Genomic DNA, 24,717 nt, shown 5'->3' on the forward strand with positions numbered 1-24,717 from the left:
TACCAGTTCTCCACAAATTATTATTATTATTATTAACTGATTTATTAATTCAGTGAATTTATAATCAAAATCTCAAGTTAATTCTAAAATTTATATGGTAGAGGTCAAAGACCAAGTATAGCTAAATGTTTCTGAAGACTGAATTAAGGTGAGGGAGATTGGGTTAAAAATTATAATAATTGAGTTACAAAGTCATAAAGCTATTATAATTAAGACAATGTGGTACTGGCATGAAAATAAGCACACTGACTAATGAAATAGAAAAGGGTGTTCAGAAACTGACATTTATGAAAAATTGACATCAGATAGAGCATTGAGATTGGGAGGGAAAGCAAGAAAGCATTAATTGTTCTGAGACAACTGGTCATTTACACAGGAAGAGAAAAAAAAGAAGGAAATCTGATTTGATTTCATAGCATGTGAAAAAAAGAATTCCAGATGAATGAAGGATTTAATTGAGAGATAACATTTAAAGTTTTCTAGGAAAATGTAGGAAAATATCTATTTCAGATTTGAGAATGAACTTGAGAACTCAAGAAGGACAGTCCTTTTTGTGTTCTGTCTAAGCAGGGCACAAAAACTACTATTGCTGGAAGAAATATTGCTAACGTTGATCTCTCTAAAATGAGCAACTTTAAAAAGAAAATAAAAATAAGGTGGGTTGCTGGAGAAATGGGTATTTATTTTTTCATTATGTTTTACCAAACATATATGATCAAAATTCTGTTGTCTGAATCAAATATTAGGCTGAAAATGAAGTCAGGAAACAAAGAATAACCTAAACAGCCCAGAATGAGCACCCCTTTACATCCATCACCAGCTCAGTCAGGAACCTGCGCCACTCTTCAGTTTTCTGAAATGTGAAATGGAAATCCTTGTGAAGGGCCCTCACAGATGCATTTAGAAATGTATGTTCAGAAAATGGAATTGAAATGTTTTAGTAAGAGTCATGGGCTCAATCCTTGAAATAGATGATGGTTGAATTTCCTATAGTATGTAATTACAACACAATAAGACTCAAAAGCAGCTTCAATAAAGGGTGGGTGGAAGAGAAGCAGCCTGCTTCTAGGGCTTCATTAGCTTCTGCCGACTGGAGCTCTCCAGGCTATGGGGAGGAACCCTGCTAACCTTGGTTCAGAATCAATTTTAACCATCACTGAGGCCTTGGGGGTCAGAGTGCAGCACGGAGTCCTTGGGAATACACCAGGCCAGGAAAGAAAAGATGAAAATGGTTTTTGAAAAGCCCCGAGACGGGCTGCAGTTTTGTTGACCAGTTGTTCCCAAAACAATGTGTTGTAGTGCCAATCACTGATGAAATGATACTTAGACCCCTACTTTAGTTTCTTCAAGAAGTTTCTGGTAAATTAGAGCAATGCCATTGGCCTAATTTAGGCTATTCTATCTAAATATAATTTCTACATATTCTGCAGCCCTGGGAATATTTAATAAGGGGAGAGAGGCAGCAAAAAAGAAAGGATCATAAAAACAAATGAACAACAGAATAAGAAACAAAACCTTGCCCTTTATGGTAAGGATGCTGAGAAAGACGCACTTATCCGTAAAGGACATGTAGATAATTTCTCATTTCTCTCCTGAAAATGCTAGCGCACATTGCTCTGGTTGGAGTAGAATAGGTTCATCTGGCCTTTGAGGTCACATTGATGATGTTGTGTCTTGCTGTTAATGAAACTTTGTGAATTATTCTTAATTTTTATTTCAGTTTCTAATAAGCATTCATGAGCTATAACCTTTCCCTCTCCTAGATTGCATGCTTCAAAAAAATCCTTAGAACCACGCTTCTAGAAAATAAGGTTGTGTTTTAAGTGATAATTATAATTCTAAAGTGTGTCATACTTGTGGTTTCTAACGTGCTAACCTCCACATTCTCTCATTATCCCTGAAAGAGCTCTTTGAGGATATTAAGATAGACATTATAATGTTCACCTTTCCTCTGGGAAAATGAGGTTTATAGCTGTTAATGTATCTACTTACAGTTGTAAGGCTCTCTAGTGGCAGGAATCAAAACTCCTTACTCCAGCGTCAATGTTTTTTGGTTGTTGTTCAGTTGCTCAGTCGTGTCTGATTCTTTGTGACCCCACGAACTGCAGCATGCCAGACTTCCCTGTCCTTCGCCATTTCCCGGAGTTTGCTCAAACTCATGTCCATTAAGTTGATGATGCCATCCAACCATCTCATCTTCCGTCACCCCTTCTCCTCTTGCCCTCAATCTTTCTCAGCATCAGGGTTTTGTCCAGTGAGTCAACTCTTCATATCAGGTGGCCAAAGTATTGGAGCTTCAGCTTCAGCATTAGGCTTTCCGATGTATGTTCAGGGTTGATTTCCTTTAGGATTGACTGGTTTGATCTCCTTGCTGTCCAAGGGATTCTCAAGAGTCTTCTGTAGCACCATATGGTGCCAGAATGTTTTTTCACTCCACCATTAATGATCTAGATTAATAAGATCAACATTTACCTGGGAATTAGAAATATAAGATACAACCCTGTCCTCTGATAGCATATAATCTATTAGAGGTGTGGGGTGTAGTAAGACAGTTACATGAATATATACGGCTTAACATGAGTCAGTAACAAGTAGCTAAGTGCCAAATGAGGCTTCCTTGGTGGCTCAGCCGGTAAATAATCTGCCTGCAATGCAGGCAACCCAAGGAGTCCCTTCTGGTACATAAACTGGCCTGTAGGTGGAAAGTGTGAGAAACCTCCCCCAAGCCTGAGTTAGGAGAATCCCCTGGATCCCCTGGAGAAGGGAACAGCTACCCACTCATAGAGGAGGCAAGTGCTGCCTATGGGTATATACTTAGTTCAGAACTCATCTTGAGAGAACCACTAGTGGGGAGTGGTGGACGGAGAAGCAGAAGGGATAGTTGTTGTAGGAAGATGCATGGTTCACTCCCCAGGAACAGGAAGAAGATGGAAGTGCAGTGGAACCTTCAGTCCACGAATTTGGTGCCAAGCTCCCACGTCTTAGTCCCAGAACTGACATGATGTCCTTGACACTGAGCAAACCTTTGGAACCTGTTGAAAAAGAGTTGTAGGAATTTGTGACGTGTCAGAGCAACAGAAGCTTCTCCAGGCTCATGTTCAGATACATTGGTTTGAGGGGAGTCACAGAAAGGGAGGTCCCTCTGGGAAGGGTTGGATGTGGGCAGGGGTGCAGCAGAGATAAAGGCACATAAAAGTGAGCCTAACTGGAGAAGGGGATGGTCGGGGGTTGGGGGGGTGGGTTGCTATTCACTGTGCTGTTTGAGAGCTCTGGAGCTAGGTTGCAGGTTGACCACCCAGCAACTGTGACTTTGGGTAGTCACTTAACTTCTCTGTGCCTCAGTTTCTTTCCATGGAGTTTTTGGGGTTTTTTTTTTTTGATTTATTCATTTACTTGTTTGTTTATTTTGGCTGCACTGGGTCTTGGTTGCTGCACCCGGGCTTTCCCTGGTTGTGGTGAGTGGGGACTACTCTCTAGCTGCCGTGCACGGGCTCCTCATTGCAGTGGCTTCTCTTGTTGCAGAGCACGGGCTCTAGGCACGTGGGCTTTGGTAGTTGTGGCTCATGGGCTTAGTTGCTCTGCGGCATGTAGTATCTTCCTGGAACGGGGATTGAACTGGTACCTCTGTGTTGCAAGGTAAACTCTTAACAGCTAGACCACTTAGGGAAGCCGTCCATGGAGTTTTATAAGGATTCAAGGAGTGAATGCCAAGTTTTTAGACCACGTTTATTATCACATAGTGAGAATGTCATTGTTAGGACTCGTAGTTGAGGTAAGTGACAACATGGTCCAACCTAGGAGACTTCATTGGTGCCAAGAGTAGCTGTATTTTAAGACGTTTCATCACCAAAAGTGAAGCTTAGTATTATAATTAAAGGGCTGAGTGAACCCTTTTACTTTCTCGTAGAGGTTAGTAAGTGTACAAAAGGTTGATTCTGTGAAGTATGATTTTGGAGACTTATCTTGTTTGCACTTGGAACTGAAGTAACATTTAAGACCTAGGGCCCTGCTTTTCAAATTGCCTTCTGTGGGTCTTTCCAAGGAGGTAACTAAGAATTTGCCTTGGAGGAAGGAAGAAGATGTGGTCTCCAGGGCACCCTTAGAGTTCTTCCAAAGAAGATGCACTTTGTTCTGCCTTATAATTGAAGTGCCACATAGTATTTCATTTAAGAAGTTTGAATACTATTGATTCACTCCAGCCTCCTTGTTTAAAGTGAAGTCGCTCAGTCATGTCCGACTCTTTGTGACCCCATGGACTGTGGCCTACCAAGGTCCTCTGTCATGGGATTTCCCAGGCCAGAATACTGGAGTGGGTTGCCATTTGCCTAAGGTTATACAGCCAGCTACTGCCAGAGGGTGGCCAGAAACACAAGGCCACTCTTTCTGGTACCGTGCTTGTCACTAGTTATATAATGCTACCTACTGCATAATCAAAAGAAAACTTCAAAAAGAAATCAGCACCTATATGTAAGAGCTACACAAAACAACTCCAATCAAGAGCGCATTAGTATTAGGACTTCCCTTGTAGTCCAGTGGTTAAGACTCTGCACTTCCACTACCAGGGGCATGGGTTCAATCACTGGTGGAGGAACTAAGATTCTATATGCCACGTGGCATGGCCAAAATGTTTTTTCAAAAACTAGCATTTAACTCCACGCATACATATCCCAGCACACTGGAAACAGCTCTCAGTGTCAATTTGTTGTTGTTGTTCAGTCACTCAGCTGCATCCGACTCTTTGTGACCCAAGAACTGTAGCCTGCCAGGCTCCTCTGTCCATGGGATTCCCCAGACAAGAATACAGGATTGAGTTGCCATTTCCTTCTCCATGGGATCTTCTCAAGCCAGGGATCAAACCTGCATCTCCTGCCTTGGCAGGCAGATTCTTTACTACTGAACCATATGAGTTCAGGGTCCATTCAGATCAGATCAGATCAGATCAGTCGCTCAGTCGTGTCCGACTCTTTGCGACCCCATGAATCGCAGCACGCCAGGCCTCCCTGTCCATCACCAACTCCCGGAGTTCACTGAGACTCACGTCCATCAAGTCAGCGATGCCATCCAGCCATCTCATCCTCTGTCATCCCCTTCTCCTCCTGCCCCCAATCCCTCCCAGCATCAGAGTCTTTTCCAATGAGTCAACTCTTCCCATGAGGTGGCCAAAGTACTGGAGTTTCAGCTTTAGCATCATTCCTTCCAAAGAAATCCCAGGGCTGATCTCCTTCAGAATGGACTGGTTGGATCTCCTTGCAGTCCATTACCCTTCTTCAAATTAATGTTTTCTATCTGTATTTTTATTTGGCTAAACCTTAGATTGAAATAAATGAAATGACGTTAGAAAGTAGAAATTATATGGTGAAGTCAAGGCAAAGATCATCCGTAATAAAAGAAAAGATAAAATTTTTAAAATGAAGTAAACCAAAGAACTCCACGTGAGTTGTCAACATTAAAGAAAGATGAATTGTATCAAACAGGATTGGTTCCAATGTGGGCTAAGAAGTACCACCGCCACCTCCTGTTGACTGTTCATGGGCTGAGTTTGTGAACTGGCTACCAGGGAAAACCATTGTTCTCCTAACAGTTGTAGGTTCAATTTTATCGTGAAAAAGACTGGAACTTCTAAGAGGAAGGCAGTGTTCTGGCCACCTCTGATTCTCCTTTTTCAATTCCAGTTTCTTGGATTATTTGGCACAGTGCTTGGTCTGTGTAGATCTGCCTTATTGGGTTGCAAAGCCAGAATACTTTTTCCTAGCCTTAAAAACAACCATTAAAATGACTACCTTAATTCTTATCCTGATGAAAAACACTTGAAAATTTTCTCTTCTAAAATTAGAGCCTGGGTTATCTCAAAACATCTTGTCACTTGGGCCTCAGTCCAGATGTCACGGCCTGGAGAACAAGCTAGCTGGAGGTGGCCCTCTGCTATACTATCCCACTGCTCCCTGGTTTAGTTCCTGTGAAGGCACTTCTCACAGTGGGAATTATCCTGCCCATTATTTACTTTTCTTTATCTGCCTTTACCATGTGAATGGAAGCTCTTGGAAAGTGGGGACTTTGACTAACTTGCAGAGTGCCTGGGATCTAAATAAGAGCTTGATAAATCCTAATGAAATGACTCCAGAATCCCCATGAGAATTCCTAGGTCATTAGTTTAGTTCTTGGCTTGTGTATTGAATATGTGTCATTTGTCTTAAAGGATAGTGAACAGATTAAGATTTTCCATATAAGAAAGGCGAGGCCCTATAGCTCAGGGATTAGAGCACTGGTTTTGTAAACCAGGAGTTGCGAGTAAAAGACAGGATAAGAAAGGAACTGCTTTTTCTTCGCACATTTCAATGGCCGATTATGTCGCATTTAATTTCTGCACCATAAAGCAGCATTTGGTGGTGCATTTTGGTTTGGTTTTTTGTGTGTATGTGTGTGTGCTGCAATTAGAATGGCGAGGATAAGAAATATGAATTTTATATTCTTCTTGCCAAGAATCTGCTGCAATTCAGGAGACCTCGGTTCGATTCCTGGCTCAGGAAGATCTGCTGGAGAAGGGATAGGCAACCCACTCCAGTATTCTTGGGCTTCCCTTGTGGCTCAGCCAGTAAGGAATCCACCTGCAATGTGGGAGACCTGGGTTCAATCCCAGGGTTGGGAAAATCCCCGGGAGAAGGGAAAGGCTACTCACTCCAGTATTCTGGCCTAGAGAATTCCATGGACTGTATAGCCCATGGGGTCACAAAGAATTAGACATGACTGAGAAGGCAATGGCACCCCACTCCAGTACTCTTGCCTGGAAAATCCCATGGATGGAGGAGCCTGGTGGGCTGCAGTCCATGGGGTCGCTAAGAGTCGGACACGACTGAGCGACTTCCCTTTCACTTTTCACTTTCATACATTGGAGAAGGAAATGGCAACCCACTCCAGTGTTCTTGCCTGGAGAATCCCAGGGACGGGGGAGCCTGGTGGGCTGCCGTCTGTGGGGTCGCGCAGAGTCGGACACGACTGAAGCGACTTAGCAGCAGCAGCAGTACAGCAACTTTCACTTTCACTTCATAGAGACTTGGGGCTTCCCTGGTGGCTTGGATGGTAAAGACTGTGCCTGCAATGCAGGAGACCTGGGTTTGATCCCTGGGTCAGGAAGATCCCTTGGAGAAGGGAATGGCTACTCACACCAGTATTCTTGCCTGGAAAATCCCATGGACAGAGGAGCCTGGTGGGCTACAGTTCGTGGAGTCATAAAGAATCAGACATGGCTGAGCAATAACACTTTCACTTTCTTTTCATAGAGACTTGAGGAAATAATACCCCTGTGAGTCTGGTCTTTGAAAAACACAAATCTCGGTCACTCTTCTCTTAAGTTATCCTCGGAATTCTCTTAAAATTGCAATGGCCTCTCTTGGCCTGGGGCTGAAGATCACCCTCCGGCTCGAAGCCTGAAGCCCTTGTTTCTATGGCTGCCTCTTTAGCCTCCTCAGGACCACTGTGCTTGGGATCACAGTGAGTTCCAGCATTCCAAAGTGCTGACCTTCTTTTTAGTGTCTCAAACTCATCAAGCACTTTGTTTTTGCTTCCCAAACCTATGTACACTTCTCTCTCTTTGATTCACTCTTCCCAAAGTTTTTCCTGACTAATTCCAAGTTCTGTAGGTTTCAGATTAAGTGTCACCTGTTCAAAAAGGTCTTCTCTGAGACCCACCTTTCCTCTGAGTTAAGGCAGGCAGTCCTCTTGTCGCTGTCTCATAAGACCCTATACTCTTCCTTCTTGGAACCGATTGCAGTTACTAGTTTTATTTTGTTGTTGCTGTTGTAGTTGTGTGTGTGTATGCACTTAATACCTGTCTACCTTACTAAATTGTACACTGCAGAAGCACAATGTTTTGCTTATTGTTAAACCCTCAACACTCAGCTCAGTGCATGGAGCATAGTAGATTCTGATGTAGTAAATGTTCACTGAATGAATAAAGGAATGAATACATTTGATCTTTGAGTTCCTAGCACTGAATCCGACATATATAATAGACTTAAAAAATAGCGTATAACTAAAATCAAGTTAATGAAGAAGTGTTTATCATACACAAAGAAACAGTTATTGGTTTATCAAAAATAGAAACCCTGCTCTGATACAAACCACATGTTCTCTGTTAATTTGTTTGCCTTCATTTCAATTAAATAAATCTGCTCATTGAAGTACATGCAAGAAAAACTACCTAACTTCTTTGTGTAATTACAGCGGTTCCAAATGAAAAGTGGATAACCAGGGAATTCTTCGCGATGTTTTACATACTTGATGTGGACATCTTAAAAGATTTAAAAGATTGATCGACTCTATTTTCAATTGGATATTTGAATAGACACAACCATTAGAGAATTTTCTTCTAGGAACTTACTTTAGCTCTTAAACTGTATACACTGAACAAGCAAACTCAAGTGGATCATTATCTATAGAAGTACAGAATTCCATCTCCCTTTGGGAAACCATTCAAACCCAGAAGTGTGTTTTACACATTCTGACAGAAGCACCTGTAATAGCCAAGTGTAACCTTCTTTCTTGCTATGTTAGTACCCAAAAGTATATGAAAAGAGTGCACGTTAAGGCTTTTTCTGTTTATTAGAAAACACCTCTTGGCTTCAAAACTCTTTTGACTATCAACCTACTAATGTGAGAAAAGTAAATAAGCAACGAATTCCATAGAGTCTTACTCCTGTGTGAGAGGTGGCTTAATAAAGATAATTGGACATTAGATGACTAAGTGTGTGACGCTAATATACAGACACATCTTTCAGATAGGCCATTGTAATGTTCCCTGTGTAATTTTCATGACTACCATTTGCACCAGTATGAATAGAAAGGGTCTGGATCTTTCTGGGTGAGTAATAGGCATGTCAATTATCTGTACTCTGTTTCCAGGATTAGAGGTAGGCTCACAGTGACTCTTTTGAGGCTGAAGTCCCCCCTTAATGACTGAAATGAAGGGAGAGGAGAGTCCTCTTGGCCTTGTGTCAGGGCATGATGTTGGGGGGGGGTGGTGGGGAGCATGGGTAGAGTCTTCCTTTTGTAAAGGATTGGATATATGGTTAGATATGTGTGGATGGCCAGTCATTCTAAGACTTCAGTCATCAATGAGTTAATGTCTCAGCAAGGCAAGTCTCTGAATGACAATGACTTTTCTCTTTTTAAAAATATTTATTTATTTGACTGCATGGGATCTTAATTGCAGCATGTGGAATCTTTGTTGTGGCACAAAGGGCTCCAGAGCTCATGGGCTTGGTTTCTCCGTAGCATATGGGATCTTAGTTCCCCAACCAGGGGTCGAACCTGTGTCCCCTGCATTGGAAGGTGGATTCTTAACCACTGGACCACAAGGGAAATCCTAAAGAATTATTTTTTTCTTGAGCTGAATGTATCCTCCGGACACTCCTTGAAGGAAAGCCTCATTGATTTTAATGAGCGTGGGCTTCCTTATGCTGAAAGAATCTTTTTGGTGTTTTTCCCAATTTATTGGAAGTCCACTTACTGGGCACCAAGGTTGACTGGCTTCTCTTGGTAGATCCTGTATGTTTCTGAGGGAATCAGCAATAGCAGCAAAGCTTAATATGGATTGAAACTGAGAAAAGCAGAGTCCGGAAAACCTTCTTCCTACTGTTAACCTCTCCTGCTTCTTCAGGAAGGTCTGCTTGACTTGCAATGTGCCTTCTGAGAACTTTACATTTCTAGGATGTTCCCAAATTGCCCCATGCATTTAATCCTCCACCTCTCCATGAAGGCAGCACTGGTTTTCAGTCTCATAGCAACTCTCCTCCAGGTAACGGACCACTTGAAATCCAGTTCTTTCAAATGAGTCATAGAACATAGTTTTTATCTCTGTTTTCTCAGAGTAACTCTAAGAAGATGATGTATTGGCCATATTCTTAAAATTTCCCCTATTGGTTTTTATTGTATTCCACTTTTCCTTTCTCTGCCTAAACACTATCCTTTCTAAGAGGAACAACATTTTTGCTAGTTATCATTATGTGTTCTTAGCTTATTTGCCTTGACATATAGCCTGTGATAGGTAAAGCACACTCACATGTAAAGCACGGACTTTGATCCAAAGCCACGTGGGTTATATGTTCTCAGGTGCACAGAGGGGTGGCTGAGCCCTGAGAGAGATATGCTCTCCTTCTAGTGAGTTTGTTCAGCACATCCTTGCAGACATCAGATCATTGCTTTTGTTCAGAATCATTTTCAGAAGAAAAGCCTTCAAACCAAGGAGGTCTTTGAAGAGTCAGAAACAAATGAGTCCTGGGTAATTTTTCAAAACACTCAGACCTTTGGTCAACTCTAAATCAGTCACTTAATACTGGGCTTTGTTATAACGATAGGAACCTTGATCTCAGTGTTCATAAGATTCTTGTTGTTGTTTAGTTTGCTAAGCTGTGTCCGATTCTTTGAGATTCCATGGACTTTAGCCCACTAGGCTCCTCTGTCCATGGGATTTCCCAGGCAAGAATTCTGCAGTGGGTTGCCATTTCCTTCTCCAGGGGATCTTCCTGACCCAGGGATTAAACCCAAGTCTCCTGCTTGACAGGCAGATTCTCTACCACTGAGCCACCTGGGACGTCCTTGTAAGATTCTACATTTCAGTTATTTGGTTTCTTCACTCCTTGAGTGGATGTCACCAGCAGTATCATATTTTGGAGGCTCCCTCTCCAGGAATACAGCCCCTGGAACCTCAAATTTCTCCATCCCTTATGCCACATACTCATCAACCTCTTTCCTAATGATACCAGTTAGAAGTGTCTGGTTTCTCTAAAGCAAGATGTCACAGAGATACATTCTTTATATCCCTTTGGTCAGTTATTAGTAGTCGCCACGTCTCAGAAGAGCACATCTTTGCATCCTAAGTATTTGTGTGTCAGTTGTTGTGTCCCGAGTGGCCTGGAGCACAGAGGATGCATCTGTGCATCTATTCTGTGTCACGGGGTAGAGGCTAAATATTGTCACGGTTCTCCCTAAAATGTCTGCTGTTCAACACAGTGAAAATCTGTTTCTTACTCAGGTTGCCATCCAATGCAGGCATCTTCCTTGGCAGGTGACCTTCCAACTCAAGGACCCAGGGCCTTTCTAACCTCAGGCTGTGCCCTCTACTAGGTCTGTGGAATGCTCTGTATTCAGGCAGTAGGTGGGACAGGGACTGGAGAGGCATGTCTGTTTCTTTTCTATCCACTTTATCACAGAAGTGGTCCCAGTTGCTCCCCCACACTTTTCACTAGCCAGAACCCAGTCCCATGTCCACTTTAACTTCCAGGGAATATTGGGAAATGTTTGTATGTCTAGGAGGAAGCCCAGGAGGGAAAGGAAATGTGTTGTGATCGATTCAGCAATCTTTCACTTCTGGTCACCAAATATCTACTCCCCCATACCCAAAATTCAGACTGTTCCTCTCCAAGAGAGAGAATTCAGAGTTGCCTCCAGCCACGTGCTTGGTTCCAAGTCAGTCCTACACACTGATTTCTCAGGAATGTGTGGTCCCCTCTGTCCAGCACAGATATGGCTTATCCTGGTTTGGTAACCTTGATCCACAAATGTATTCATTATTGCACGGTGGAGTAGGGGTGAAAGAACAGCAATAAAAAGTCAATTGAGAAACAAAGAAGTAGGAATATCCTGTGTCATTTGTCAGACAGTAGTCGGTATCGAGACTGCAAAAAACCAAGAGCTTTATTTCACATCTTAAGAACTGCAATTCAGGAGATATGGATTCAGATAAAGAGGAGAGTGTTCTGGGAAAGTGAGTCAGGAATTTCTAAAGGCAGAAGTCACAAGAAAAGAAGTATTTATTTTTAAGGGATAGGCTGTCATGAGTTGCTTTAGAATAAGAATCTGATAAACATTTTGAGTTTCTGGTAAAGGTTCTGGATATCTTCCTTAGGACAGTGAGTGGTCAAATGTCAGGTTCCATCCAGGCTGAGATGTGCTCAAGTTCCACTTCCTTAGTGGCCTCCTGGCTCCATTGCTCTCTTAGCAATACTGGCTCCATTTTGATTTTCTTGTCACATACTCTTTCATACCAGTCTTAACATCGTACTGGATAGAATGTGTATGCATACTAAGTCACTTCAGTCGTGTCTGACTCTTTGTAACCCTATGGGCTATAGCCCACCAGGCTCCTCTGTCCGTGGGATTCTCCAGGCAGCAATACTGGAGTGGATTGCCATGCCCTCCTCCAGGGAATCTTCTTGACCCTTTGATCAAACCCATGTCTCTTAGGTCCTCCTGCACTGGCAGATGGTTCTTTACCACTAGTGCCACCTGGGAAGCCCACTAGACAGAATGTGGAGGTTTCTACTCTGAGGAGCCTGAAAGTAGTTTCTTTAATTAGTTCCTAAATTTGCTATCTGGGGAGAAGGAACTTTCCATTCTTCGAGAACCCTGACTTCACCTTCTGGGAGGTTCTTTCTTTCCATCATCCACACTGGCTACAGCTGAATGAGCGTGAGACTGCTTCTCCTTCCAGTGTGCTCTGCCACGTTCATAGCACATCCTGTTGGCACATGTTCCGAGCCTTCCTGAGTCCTTTCTCCGTCTCCTGTCTGAATGAAGAGTACTTCAAGGACTTCTACAGGGCAGAGATAGAGGTTAAAGGGATCCTGAGTCCCTGCATGGGAAGTTCATTTACCAAGGAAGATGCTTACATTGGACAATGACCTGAGACGGGAATACACTTTTATTGTGTTGAGCAGCCTAAATTTTAGGGTTAGAGACTTGAATGATCAAAGGCTCTTGTTTATTAGTTTAGACTTGTGATTTCTTTGGTAGTACATTTGTCTTAAAAAAAAAAAAAAAGAAGAAGAAGAAGAAGAGTAGGCTTCTGTTCCATTTGCCCTTGTCAGTTTCATCTGCTTGTAACCACACCCAAAGTCTTTCCTCGACACAGTTCTCAAGTCTGATGTTCTCATTTGCTTCTTTGGCCTTTGGCCTCTCGTGATTTACTGGTGACAGCCTTGAGGCTATTTGAAACCACAGGCTTGGATAAAGAGGTAAGACCCTCTTGATGTCACCCTTTACCACCTGAGGTGCTTTAAACACTCTAAAATCTAAACCTTGTAAATCAAAAAGTCTTACCGGGCCTTCCAAATACAGAATGCTTTTCGACTTCGTCTCTTTAATATTTCATAGCCAGGAACATTTGGTTTTTCCAAATTTGTAAGACTGTTTATCTTTGGGATTTCCCCATTTCCTTCAGTTTCTGCTTCAGAACCACTTCATTCTTGCCTGAGTTAACCTCTTTTTTGTATGGACCGCCATATACCATTACTTGGACTCCCTCTATTCACTTCTCAAGGTGAATGGTCTGCTTTCCAAGTTCTTTCAGACCATGGTTTTACCTGATAATTTGCTGACAGGGCTCTCTAGCTTGCTCTATCTGTTTCTTATTACTCAGTATCAAGGGGGTAAATATTTCTATATCAATACCTCACTTCCAGGGCCAACTTCATTATTGATCCTCATAAACCAACCACTATATCAAACAATCATATATTAATGACTTACTATTTCTTATTCAACCTACAGTCCACTGTGAGAATATACTCATTCAGGCACACAGAATTTAGGTAACTGGTTCAAGGTGACATAATTGGTAAATAATGGTCTCAAGATTTGGACCTGGCAGTCAGATTCCACAGTCTTAGCTACTTTCCTCTCAAGTAATCAGCTTTAAGATATAGCCATTCAAATGTTGTGTCTCTCAAGATACCTTACAATTTGCCATCTTCAGTATTGTGTTCCATACATCAAAGCGTTGTATATGCAAACCTCTTGATCATACAAATATTTATGGAGTCATAGCATGTCAGAGCATGTGCTGAGAGATTTTGTAGCATCAAAGAAAGATACAGAAACTCTTTATTTTGTTATTGGAGTATAATTGCTTTACAATGTTGTGTTAGTATCTGCTGTACAATGAAGTGAATCAGCTATATGTGTACATATCTCCCCTCCCTGTTGGAGCTCCCTCCTACCCCGCCACCCCCACCCATCTAGGTCATCACAGAGCACCAGGCTGAGCTCTCTTTGCTTTACAGCAGGTTCCCACTAGCTATCTTACACATGGTAATGTATATATGGCAACCCTAATCTCCCAGTTCGTCCCACCCTCTCTTTCCACCGCTATGTCCACATGTTCCTTCTCTACGTCTGCATCTGTATTCCTGTGCTAGAGGTAGGTTCATCTGTGCCATCTTTCTAGATTCTACATATATAAGTTCAGTTCAATCACTTAGTCGTGTCCAACTCTTTGTGACCCCATGAATTGCAGCACGCCAGGCCTCCCTGTCCAGCACCAACTACCGGAGTGCACTCAAACTCATGTCTATCGAGTCAGTGATGCCATCCAGCCATCTCATCCTCTGTCGTCCCCTTCTCCTCCTGCCCCCAATCCCTCCCAGCATCAGAGTCTTTTCCAATGAGTCAGCTCTTTGCATGAGGTGGCCAAAGTATGGGAGTTTCAGCTTTAGCATCATTCATTCCAAAGAACACCCCAGGACTGATCTCCTTTAGAATGGACTGGTTGGATCTCCTTGAAGTCCAAGGGACTTTCAAGAGTCTTCTCCAACACCACAGTTCAAAAGCATCAATTCTTCGGCACTCAGCTTTCTTCACAGTCCAACTCTCATATCCATACATGACTACTGGAAAAACCATAGCCTTGACTAGAGGGACCTTTTGATATTCAGGCAGCATCTTAATTTGTAGCCTTTTTCTAACCATGTTGTAATTTTTCAGGATAGCTAAATTAAATGTCTTATGTTGATCTCCTGGGTTTTCTGTCTCCATCTATCAATGTTGATTTATACAGAGAGGCTACAGGGTGGGCTTCCCTAGTGGCTGAGTGGTTACGAATCTGCCTGCCAATGCAAAAGACGAGGGTTCAATCCCTGGGTCGAAAATAACCCTTGGAGAAGGAAATTCCAATCCATTCCAGTGTTCTTGCCTGAGAAATCCCATGGATACAGGAGCCTGATGGGCTACAGTCCAAGGGGTCGCACAAGAGTCAGACATGACTTAGCAACTAAACAACAATAACAACAAAGTCCAAGGGGGTAGCTTTACATTTTAAGATTACTTTTGAAGATATGCAAGTGCAGGTTTGAGGTGTATGTCCTCATTAGAGCTCTTTATTTCACCTGTGGAGGAATGAGTACTTAAGGGCTTCCGTAAAATGGGCATTCATTTCTGTAGAGGAGAACCTCCCATGAACAAACGCGCTTTCCAAACCTGTTTCTTTCCCCATAACTTAAGTGCACATGGACTGCATTGGGAGAGGGTAAGGAGAAGAATGAGGTTTTCCGTCAAGGCAATTCTGAGGTGCTCTGAACAGCAGACTGTGTGATGAGGAGAGTTCGTCACTGCAGGCTGACGTGTCTCAAAGTGGGAGTCGTGGGCTGGTCTGCTTGGTAAACTACTCGTGATCTATGCCTGAAGCTGGGCTCCTTTAAAAAAAATATATCTTGTTCTTTAAAAGCCCACATATCTCTCAGGCTCAGGCATACCTCAGGGATTTCAACTAATCCTGTCTTATTGTAGTCAGGTTACCTCCAGATTCTTAGCAATCACCCCATCACTGCGCCATTGACTCATCTGTTCCTCTGATATTGAGTTAACTGTGCTAGTCTAATTGGCTCCTCGAAGTTAGTGCAGGGTGTGTCGTGAGGGTTTGAAAATGAATCGCCGACCCCAATGTGTCATGACCTCCGTGGATAGTAAATGATACCTTTGTGTCAGGCAGGTGATGAGCGTCTGTTAACCTTCCAAATCCATGTGGATTTGTACCTGATCTTAGGGTGAGAAATCAGCTGTTCACTAGCTCACTCAGCAAACCTTTTCAGCTGGTGGCAATGCCGATGGGAGACCCTCACATACCATGTAGTCAGTCATTTCCATGCAGCTGACATTCTAGTGATTCACTGAAAATATCATCAGGGCTCTCAGAGTACATGCTTTTTATTTATTACACAAATAACGGATTGGCTAAAGCGTTTAGACCAAATGAAGTTTTTCCACCGAAAGACAGTGAGTTCATTCTTATGGAGACATCAACGTCAAGTTTTTCCAGACTCTTAGAGCACGGCTTAGAAAACTGCAGCTTCACTGCAATGAATGTTCCCCCAGGAGCCTCCGAGTTGACACTCACACCAGCCCATATGAAGCACTTCCGTTTGCTTGGAAGGTTAGACCCAGGGTCCTTCTATCAAATTGTCTCAGTGATTTATATTTAGGCATGTATGCTCCCTCCATGTCCTCTAAAAGAGAACGTGCATGTGCGTGCAAACACGTGCAAATACACACACACAGATACACATTAAGAACTGAAGTGAGAGTCGTGGGTGTGCGCCATGGCTGAGGGCTTGGTCCTAAAGTGTGCTGAAGCGCCAGCGTTGTGCTGTGGCCAGGTAATAACTGCTGCTTAGAAATGCCAGGATAGCATCCATTGAGAAGAGGCTGAAGAGAATACACTCTCACTGGCAGAGTGAAGAACAAACTCTCATGAGAAAATGTAGGAGACTGTCGTAAGGGGATGAGAAGAAAAGAGGATTGTGAAAACTCCACTGTCTCCGTTTCTGAACTGAACTTTTGCTCACAGCAGGCAAACACAGGCTCCCTCCCACACTGAGAAGCCGTCCCCCGCCGGTGTGCAGTCTGTTAAGTAAACAAAGACTTTATACTGAGAAAGGAACATTTCTCTATTTTGGCTATGAGTTGTTATTTTTAAAGCTTTAGCCTCCAAACATGTCCCCCTCTCCTTGTTTATTTTTTCACTAGAAAGAAACAAAATATCAGCTACAGGACAGGAAAGCTCACTTGTAGATTAAGGCCACTTTTGGTTTAAGGCTCACTTGGGCTTGAGGCCCACTCACCTTTTGGGGTAACACCAGCTCATTCCTCCCGTGGAGCAATATATCTTTTCAAGATTCCCCTCTGCTAATGTAGAGCTCTCATGCACCCAGATTTCCACAAAGCAGAAGGCACTTTGGGAATTGTTTCCTGGATACTTCAGGTAAAAAGGCCAGGCTCTACCCTGATATCTATGACTCTACCTACTTATCACTGTCTGTAGCTAAGACTTAAATATGGCCCCTATGGTGCGCTACATGCCATTTAAGCACTTTACATAAAAACTCATTTACCTTTAACTGAGAACTTTATGACAATTGCTTCAATATTGATGTGGGTTAAATTCGGAGAGACTGTTATTTGATGTAATACACCTCTTCTGGGGAATATACCTTGTATTGCACTCATCTTTTTCCTTGTCTGTCTTGACTCTGTTTTGAATCTCTTTATTTAAGATTTATATTGAAGTAAAGTTGATATACAATATTGCATTAGTTTCTGGTGTACAGCAAGTGATCCAGTTATATATATACACATATATATTCATTTTCAGATTATTTTCCATTATAGTTTATTGCAGGATATTGAATGTTTTTATACTATACTGTGGTATACAGTAGGATCTGAGTGTTTATGTATATATAGTAGTATGTATCTGCTAATCCCAAACTTCTAATTTTTCTCACCCCACCATCCCAATCTCTATATTAACAAGGTCCATGGTTTTCCTCCCTGTACCCTAATGTTAACACAAAGCCTCATATATAATGGGCCCTCAATAAGTCATTTTGAATGTGTCTAGACATAAACATAAGTATAGACATTGCATGAAATGTTTGTAACAGCACAGTACTTGAAATCAAACTAAAAGTCAAACAACAAAAAACTGATTAAAGAAATAAAATCATTTGGTGAAAAACTGTGCCGCTGTTAAAAACAATTGATGAAGGACTCTTAAGTATATCCATTAAAAACAAAATAAAGTGCTGGACAAGGTGTTAACTGTTCATGTTTTAAATTTTTATATATGTTACAAACATATGTTTGCATATGCATAAAATATCTTAGCTTCTTCCTATGCCCCAAGCTCATCATGCCCCAAATTCAGTTAATGAATAACTAGATGAATGCATTCCCTTCAGATGTATCATCTCTGCATTTAGTTTCTGTACCAATCCTATTGAAAAATATGCTAATACTTTCTTTTGAAGATATTGCATGTTTTGAACCTTTGAAAGTAAAAAATGAAAGTGAAGTCGCTTAGTCATGTCTGACTCTTTGCGTCCCCATGGACTGTAGCCCACCAGGCTCCTCCATCCATAGGATTTTCCAGGCAAGAGTATTGGAGTGGGTTGCTGTCTCCTTCTCTAGAGGATCTTCCTGACCCAGGGATCAAACCCAGGTCTCCCACATTGTAGGCAGACGCTTTACTGTCTGAGCTACCAGGGAACTTCCCTTTGGGTTTGCTTATTTAATAGTTACAACTACTAATGTTAAATCCTTGACACCAAAGCTTTGTTGTACAGGGAAGATGCTTAAACTTCTTATAATGATGTAAGATCTCTTTCATCTTCTTTCCTAGACTACTGCCCTATCTCCTTCTCCCGCCAGATTTTTTCACACTGTTCCTCCTTTCCATGTTTGGGAGCTTTTCCAATGATGCTTTCATACCTCAACCCAATGAAATCCTACATTTTCTTAAAGTGTCCACTCAATGTCCACTCATTAAAGATAAGTGACATCTTTACCTGTCATCCTAGGCAACATTAATGGTTTCCACACAACTACAGCTCATAGTTTTCATAGTTGGTCCTGTATCTCCAAATCATTTTATATACATTTATTAATACAAATTGTATTATCTCAAGGTCATGAGCATATTGATATTAGCAGCCCTATTTTTATTCTTATTATTATCACAGCAACTAGAATATAGTAGGCGATTGATAAATATTTATTAGAATAATGTTTTTACCTGAATTAAAATCATGTTTAATTATCCATAGGTTGAAGAACTTCATATTTAACATAACAGATTTGGGGACTGAACAAGACATCTTTTCTAAGAATCTGAAATGGAAGTCTTTTTGTGGATGAAAAATCTTTTTCCATCTTGCCTTCTAGAATTCAAGTGAATGTTCATGCTCCATGAAGAGAATGGGCCGTGGTTTTTTGTTACAGATTTGGAATCAGTAGATTTTTATGAATGTAAACCTTATCATGTCTTCTGCAATTTTTTTGTGCTTTAATATTTTTGTGTGTGTGTGTTTTCATAGGAACCAGGGAAAATGTGTGGAAGGCATGGTGGAGATCTTTGACATGTTGCTGGCTACTTCATCTCGGTTCCGTATGATGAATCTCCAGGGAGAAGAGTTTGTGTGCCTCAAATCCATCATCTTGCTTAATTCTGGTGAGTGAATCACATGGGAAAATTTAATGCCAAGTTACTGGAAGAAACATTTATTTGTATTTTTCAACCAGATACAAGCTACCTATTACAAAGGCATAATCACAAATTGAAAACAGCAACTGACGTACATTTAAATTAGCTATCTTTTTGGCACTAGGGATAAAAAAATCTGCCTGCCAATGCAGGAGGTGCAAGAGATGCAATTTTGATTCCTCTGTCAGGAAGATCTCCTGGAGGGGGAAATGGCAATCCACTCCAGTATTGTCTGTAAAACCCCAAGGACAGAGGAGCCTAGTGGGCTAGAGTCCATGGGGTCGCAGAGGCTGGCACAGGTGAGCACAGACACATCTTTTTTGTAGATGACTTATGGAGGCAAAACCATGCTGATAAAATAAGATGAATGAAAGCAAAAATTCAGCATTGAATCAGATGGCCTTGTTGAAATAGTAGCATCCTTCCACAGATATGAGTTTATTTATTTATTTTTTATTAAAGTGACACATGTATATGGACATAAGTCTGTTGTTAGTTGTATGTGTCAGAAAGTAAGTAGAGTGGTTGACCCTGTTAGGATATTGTGACCAGTTCCAAGCTTCAGATCATAAGGAAAGAGACTTATTTGAGACAGACTGTGTTTCTGGTCAAAACTGATTAGCTGAAAAATACCATTGACTCAGAGATAGAAAAACCTAATTCTAAAACCAAGGAACATGGAATTTGGTATGTTGGTCCAGCTAAAAGAGTGGTTTTCATTTGATCCATGGTATCCAATTCAACTGTCCTTTCCTATTTATTCATTTGAGAAATCTTAGCTGACAGTGGCATCCTTTTTTTTTTTGCTAGTGAGGTTGGCTGTTGCATAATGAGTCACTCCAGGTCATCCAGATGGAAACTATGGCTCAGCCTGAATTAGCACCCTGACTCGTCCCAGCCTCTTCAGCAGTCAAATCTAAGCACTTGATCTCCAGCCTATAACACCTGATGCTTGACAATGGGGTGTCAGCTGCACAGTTTAGATGCCCTTAACCTTGACCTTAGCCCCCCAGCCCCAGGCCCGCCTCCTGCTGGAGACCTCATTCTCACACAGAAATCACAGCTGCCTGGAAGCCCTGGACCTGATTTTAGATTTAGCTTCTTACACCCTTCGATATGGTCTCAAATTTCCCAGTAGCTGAACTAAAGTCTTTGTTGATCCCCATTTGGGGAGAATTGGCGCTTGCTTGTCTTTTGAGGTGTTTTGCTGATGAATGTCAATCCCTTCCCACCTCCCCTGACAATTTTCCACTTCTCCCCACCAGTGCTTGTAACCTGTATTGCTTAATGGTTCTGATAGTAATCATTTTCCCTTATCAACTGATAAATGGAAATCTGTACCATTACACTAGGCAAGGACTGAATTGCAGGATGAAGTTGTGTGAAAAATAATGGCGTCTCTACTAAGGAAGTGATTACCACGCCATTCAAGTTTCAGGTTCCACTCACATGCATTGTGCTTTTCATTTGAGTCATTTGTCCTGTTGGTTGAAGGGTCCAGAGCCCACAATGGCTCTTTATTGGAGGAGAGTTCTGGGAGCAGTGCCACTCGGCTGCACCGTGCCAGGTCCCGAACCTGCTCCTTCTTCGCTGGAGGGCTGGCACACGCCGACGGCTCTCGTGTGGACAATCTGTTAATTTCAGGGAAGGCAGGCCTATAAAGTGCTGGGACTTTTTTCCCTACTTTTACCAGGAAATAATACCCTGGACAGGAAGTGAAATTAACCAGAGTTATATAATCAATGGAAGTAGATGCTCTGACCTTGATGATCAAAAATATTTTCTTCAGATGCGTATCTTATTTTCCTGCATTACTGGTCTGTGCCTGTGAGAGGGTGTATTTTTTTTTTCATATTATATAATAGAAAAGGGGGAACTTTTGCCATCAAAATATTGGATTTATAGGCCTGAGTCTTTTAAATCCCAGAGGGAAACACTTTCAGCCCTCACAAGAAAGTCTTTTATGAAAAGACTGGCACTGGCATCTCAAAAACAGTACTTCTTGCCACAGAATTTGGACCTTCACCTGCTGCCTCCTGACACCGCCGCCTCCATCCTTGTTCCTTCACCTCTTTCTCAGGATATTCTGTGAGCTGCCTTGCACCGGGAGGGCTGGAATGCTATTTTGGAGAAACAAGGCACCATCTCAGTGACAGTTCATAGTTGTCTTTTTTGTGAGACTCCAGTAGCTCATCTTTTCTCTCAAGAGCAGTACTGCTGGCTGGCTCATGGGCTGTAGCAAAACAGAAGCTGCCTCTCAACCTGGGAAAAGTGAAATCACTCTTTCCACCCCCAGAGTGATTTCTGTTTTGGAAAAGTGGATCTGCCTGCTGAGCACAGCTCCCGACGTCTCATATTGTTCCTGAAAAAAACAGAATCGAAAAGGACTTGACTGCAAAACACAGGGGTGTGGCTCTCTGGGCCTTTTTCAGAGAAGTGATCAGTGATATGAGGGTCACCACGATCAACACCTTTTTCCAACTACCGGAGGTGTGGGCTTTTCTTAAAACCCAAGCAAGCCATAGCTCTGATCAGGGGCCATTCTTCACCTGTTGTGAGACAAACTACAAAGTGCCGCTAATTCCTGGACTCTCTGACAGAAGGCAAGCTAGAAATGATTCAGGACAACTGTGCTAGAAGCTGTTTTCCTGATACTTGGGAAACAAAACCTCAGTGTGTAGAGAAACCTGGGGTTTCATGTTGAGCCCCTGTCACTAAAGTCTGAGAAGGGTGTGTTTACATTGGCCTTGACTTTGGCATAGAGGCACAGGGGGAGTTGAATGGTTGTTATGAGGACCTACTAGGAATGTGTTTCTGGAAGACTTGACAAGGTCTCCCAGGTGCCAACGTTTCCATGAGAAGGCCTCCTCACAGCTATTTGGGAGTGGGAGATTTTCATCATTTCTGCGACAGAAGAATTTATTCCTTTGCTTGCAAAAGTCTCCAATCATCCACAGGACAAGCACTGTTTTTCCACTCTCCACCAAAGGACAGAGGCCTTTCTGGTTAATCTGAAGATGTCTTCGCCCAATCAGTATTAGCGTCAAGGGATTCTGAGAGCTAGCTGGACAGGGTTCAAGGTAGGACAAATGCAAACAGGGCAGATGAACTCAGGGTAATAGGCTGTTGAGGGAGCAGCAGTGGAAGAGGAGGATGGAGCTGGAGCTACAGCGGAGAGGAGGTTCTGGGCCCATTTACAGTATTCCTGCTATCCAATGGGACTTTAGTTCTTTTTTGTAATTCCAGTATTTCAAATTCTTCAAGCCCAGTTCAGATCTTACTTCATTCAGGAAATCTTGCTATGACCCCGTCCGTAATGAGTTTTTCTTCTCTAGACTGTTTTAGTTCTTAGAGCTAATACCTCACACTCTAGCATTTAGTCAGTTGGTTGGCTGATTTCATTCATTGATTCAATCATTCATTCATTCAAGAACTCATCAGTGATGGAATTCCCACTGTGAACTTTACACCAAGTATACGAAGATATATAGGGCTTCTCTGGTAGCTCAGTTAGTAAAGGATCTGCCTGCAATGCAGGAGATGGGGTTTGATTCCCTGGGTTGGGAAGATCCCCTAGAGGAGGGAATGGCAACCCACTCCAGTGTTCTTGCCTGGAGAATCCCATGGACAGAGGAGCCTGGTGGGCCACAGTCTATGGGATCACAAGAGTTGGACAGGACTTAGCAACTACACCAGCACCAAACGAAAATGAATGACATGGTTTTTTGCTTTTGGTTTTCCAGTTGCTTTTTTTTTTTAACCCAGGTGGAGTCTTTACGCATGTGTCCTAATTTCTCTATAAATCATTAATGCTTTTTTGTATTCCTCAGAGCCTGTAAACTGCCAACAAGTATTATACTGTCTAGTCACTTAATAGATGCTTGTTTGCTGGGTATGACCAAAGGGACCTAAAAAGTTCCCATTTTTCCTGTGCTGTGCCCACCATGATGAAACATGTCATCCTTTTCAGTTTATTAAAGATCTAGATAATGGGAAAAATAATGTCTGTCTCCTTGGGTTTTTGTGAGATCTAGGGGAAACTGTGTATAAAGTGTGTAATGCATGGACTTCCCTGGTGGTCTGGTAGTTGAGAGTCCACCTTCCAATGCAGGGGACACAGGTTCGATCCCTGGTGGGGGAACTAGGATTCTACATGCTGCAGAGCAGCTAAGTCCATGCCACAACTAGAGAAGCCCGTGTGCAGCAGTGAAGACCCAGCACAGCCTAAATAAATAAAAAGTGTGTAATGCACTTCCTGGAACATAGTAGGTCCTCAGTCAGTGACAATTGTCATCATCACTTATGAGAATCTCCGACTTAAACAGAGTCAGCTTGTGCCTCTTTTCAACATAATTAAGTACTTTGGGGCTTCCCAGGTGGCACCAGTGGTAAAGAACCCACCTGCCAATGCAGGAGACATAAGAAACAAGAATTTGATCGCTGGGTTGGGAAGATCCCCTGCAGGAGGGCTTGGCCAACCACTCCAGGATTGTTGCCTAGAGAATCCCATGGATAGAGGCACCTGGTGGGCTACAGTACATAGCGTTGCAAAGAGACACGACTGAAGTGACTTAGCACGCAGAAGTGCTTTTAGTTTAAAAGCCTCCCTCTCACTAGGCTTAAAAAAATATGCAAGGACAGGAGGGTAATAACAATAGAGTTTGCAGCTGTTCTGAGGCTTTGTTAGTTGTGCTATTTAATTTTATTTGGAGAAATTTTAGAGCAAGATTTATCTGATAGATAATAATGAATTGTTATTTAATTTTGGCTAACCTTAATGAAAACTGGTGGTGTCCCTATTCCCTGTCGGTTGACTGCTTCTTTGCATCCTTTCTCCCCACATATGTGATCCTCACAAAGCCTTCAGAACCCACTCCCATTCAGAACACCACCTTTTTAGGGACTCTTTCAAGACTTAGAAAAATTCAAGAGTCAAAGCTCAATATGTATAAATGTACAGTCCCTGATAAATGTTGGATTTGGCTTTCAAATTCAATTTAATAATTATTTCTATCCATTTTCTTAACTTTCTTCTGACCATCATTCTTTATATGTCTCAATAATTCTGAAGAGCCTCACCTACTTTGCTCCCTGGTAACTTTATCCAGCTGGCTCCCTGGAGAGCCTGTCAGACCCCTGACTCCAGCTCCTCTGCCTTCTCTGTGTTACAGTGGATCTCTTTTCCTCTCCTGATGCACGAACTAACTGTGTTTACTCCAATTCTGTGTCTGCTGGATCCCCGTGGTATCTTTGGCAGGCCTGTTGGTTGCTCCTGGACAACCTCCTGCTGTAGAAACATACCCTTCATTACCTGTTCATCCAAAATTGATCTTCAGACATTTCTCTTTCAATTGATGGAATATTAGAGAGCAGAAAAGAGCCAAAACCATAGGGACTTAAAACCCAAA

The 24,717-nt window shown here is 42.2% G+C and overlaps 1 protein-coding gene across 3 annotated transcripts in view; it reads left to right on the plus strand.

The window, feature by feature from the left end:
- Positions 1–24,717, plus strand: part of ESR1 (estrogen receptor 1) — a 280,990-nt gene that overhangs the window by 227,050 nt on the left and 29,223 nt on the right. For all 3 annotated transcript variants that reach the window (XM_055535993.1, XM_055535992.1, XM_055535990.1), the window contains one exon: positions 19,143–19,276. In XM_055535993.1, coding sequence (XP_055391968.1) covers positions 19,143–19,276 — 134 coding nt within the window. The remainder of the gene's footprint in view (positions 1–19,142; positions 19,277–24,717) is intronic.

This window comes from Bubalus kerabau, chromosome 9 (genome assembly GCF_029407905.1).
Source record: "Bubalus kerabau isolate K-KA32 ecotype Philippines breed swamp buffalo chromosome 9, PCC_UOA_SB_1v2, whole genome shotgun sequence".
NCBI classification, from domain to species: Eukaryota; Metazoa; Chordata; class Mammalia; order Artiodactyla; family Bovidae; genus Bubalus; species Bubalus kerabau.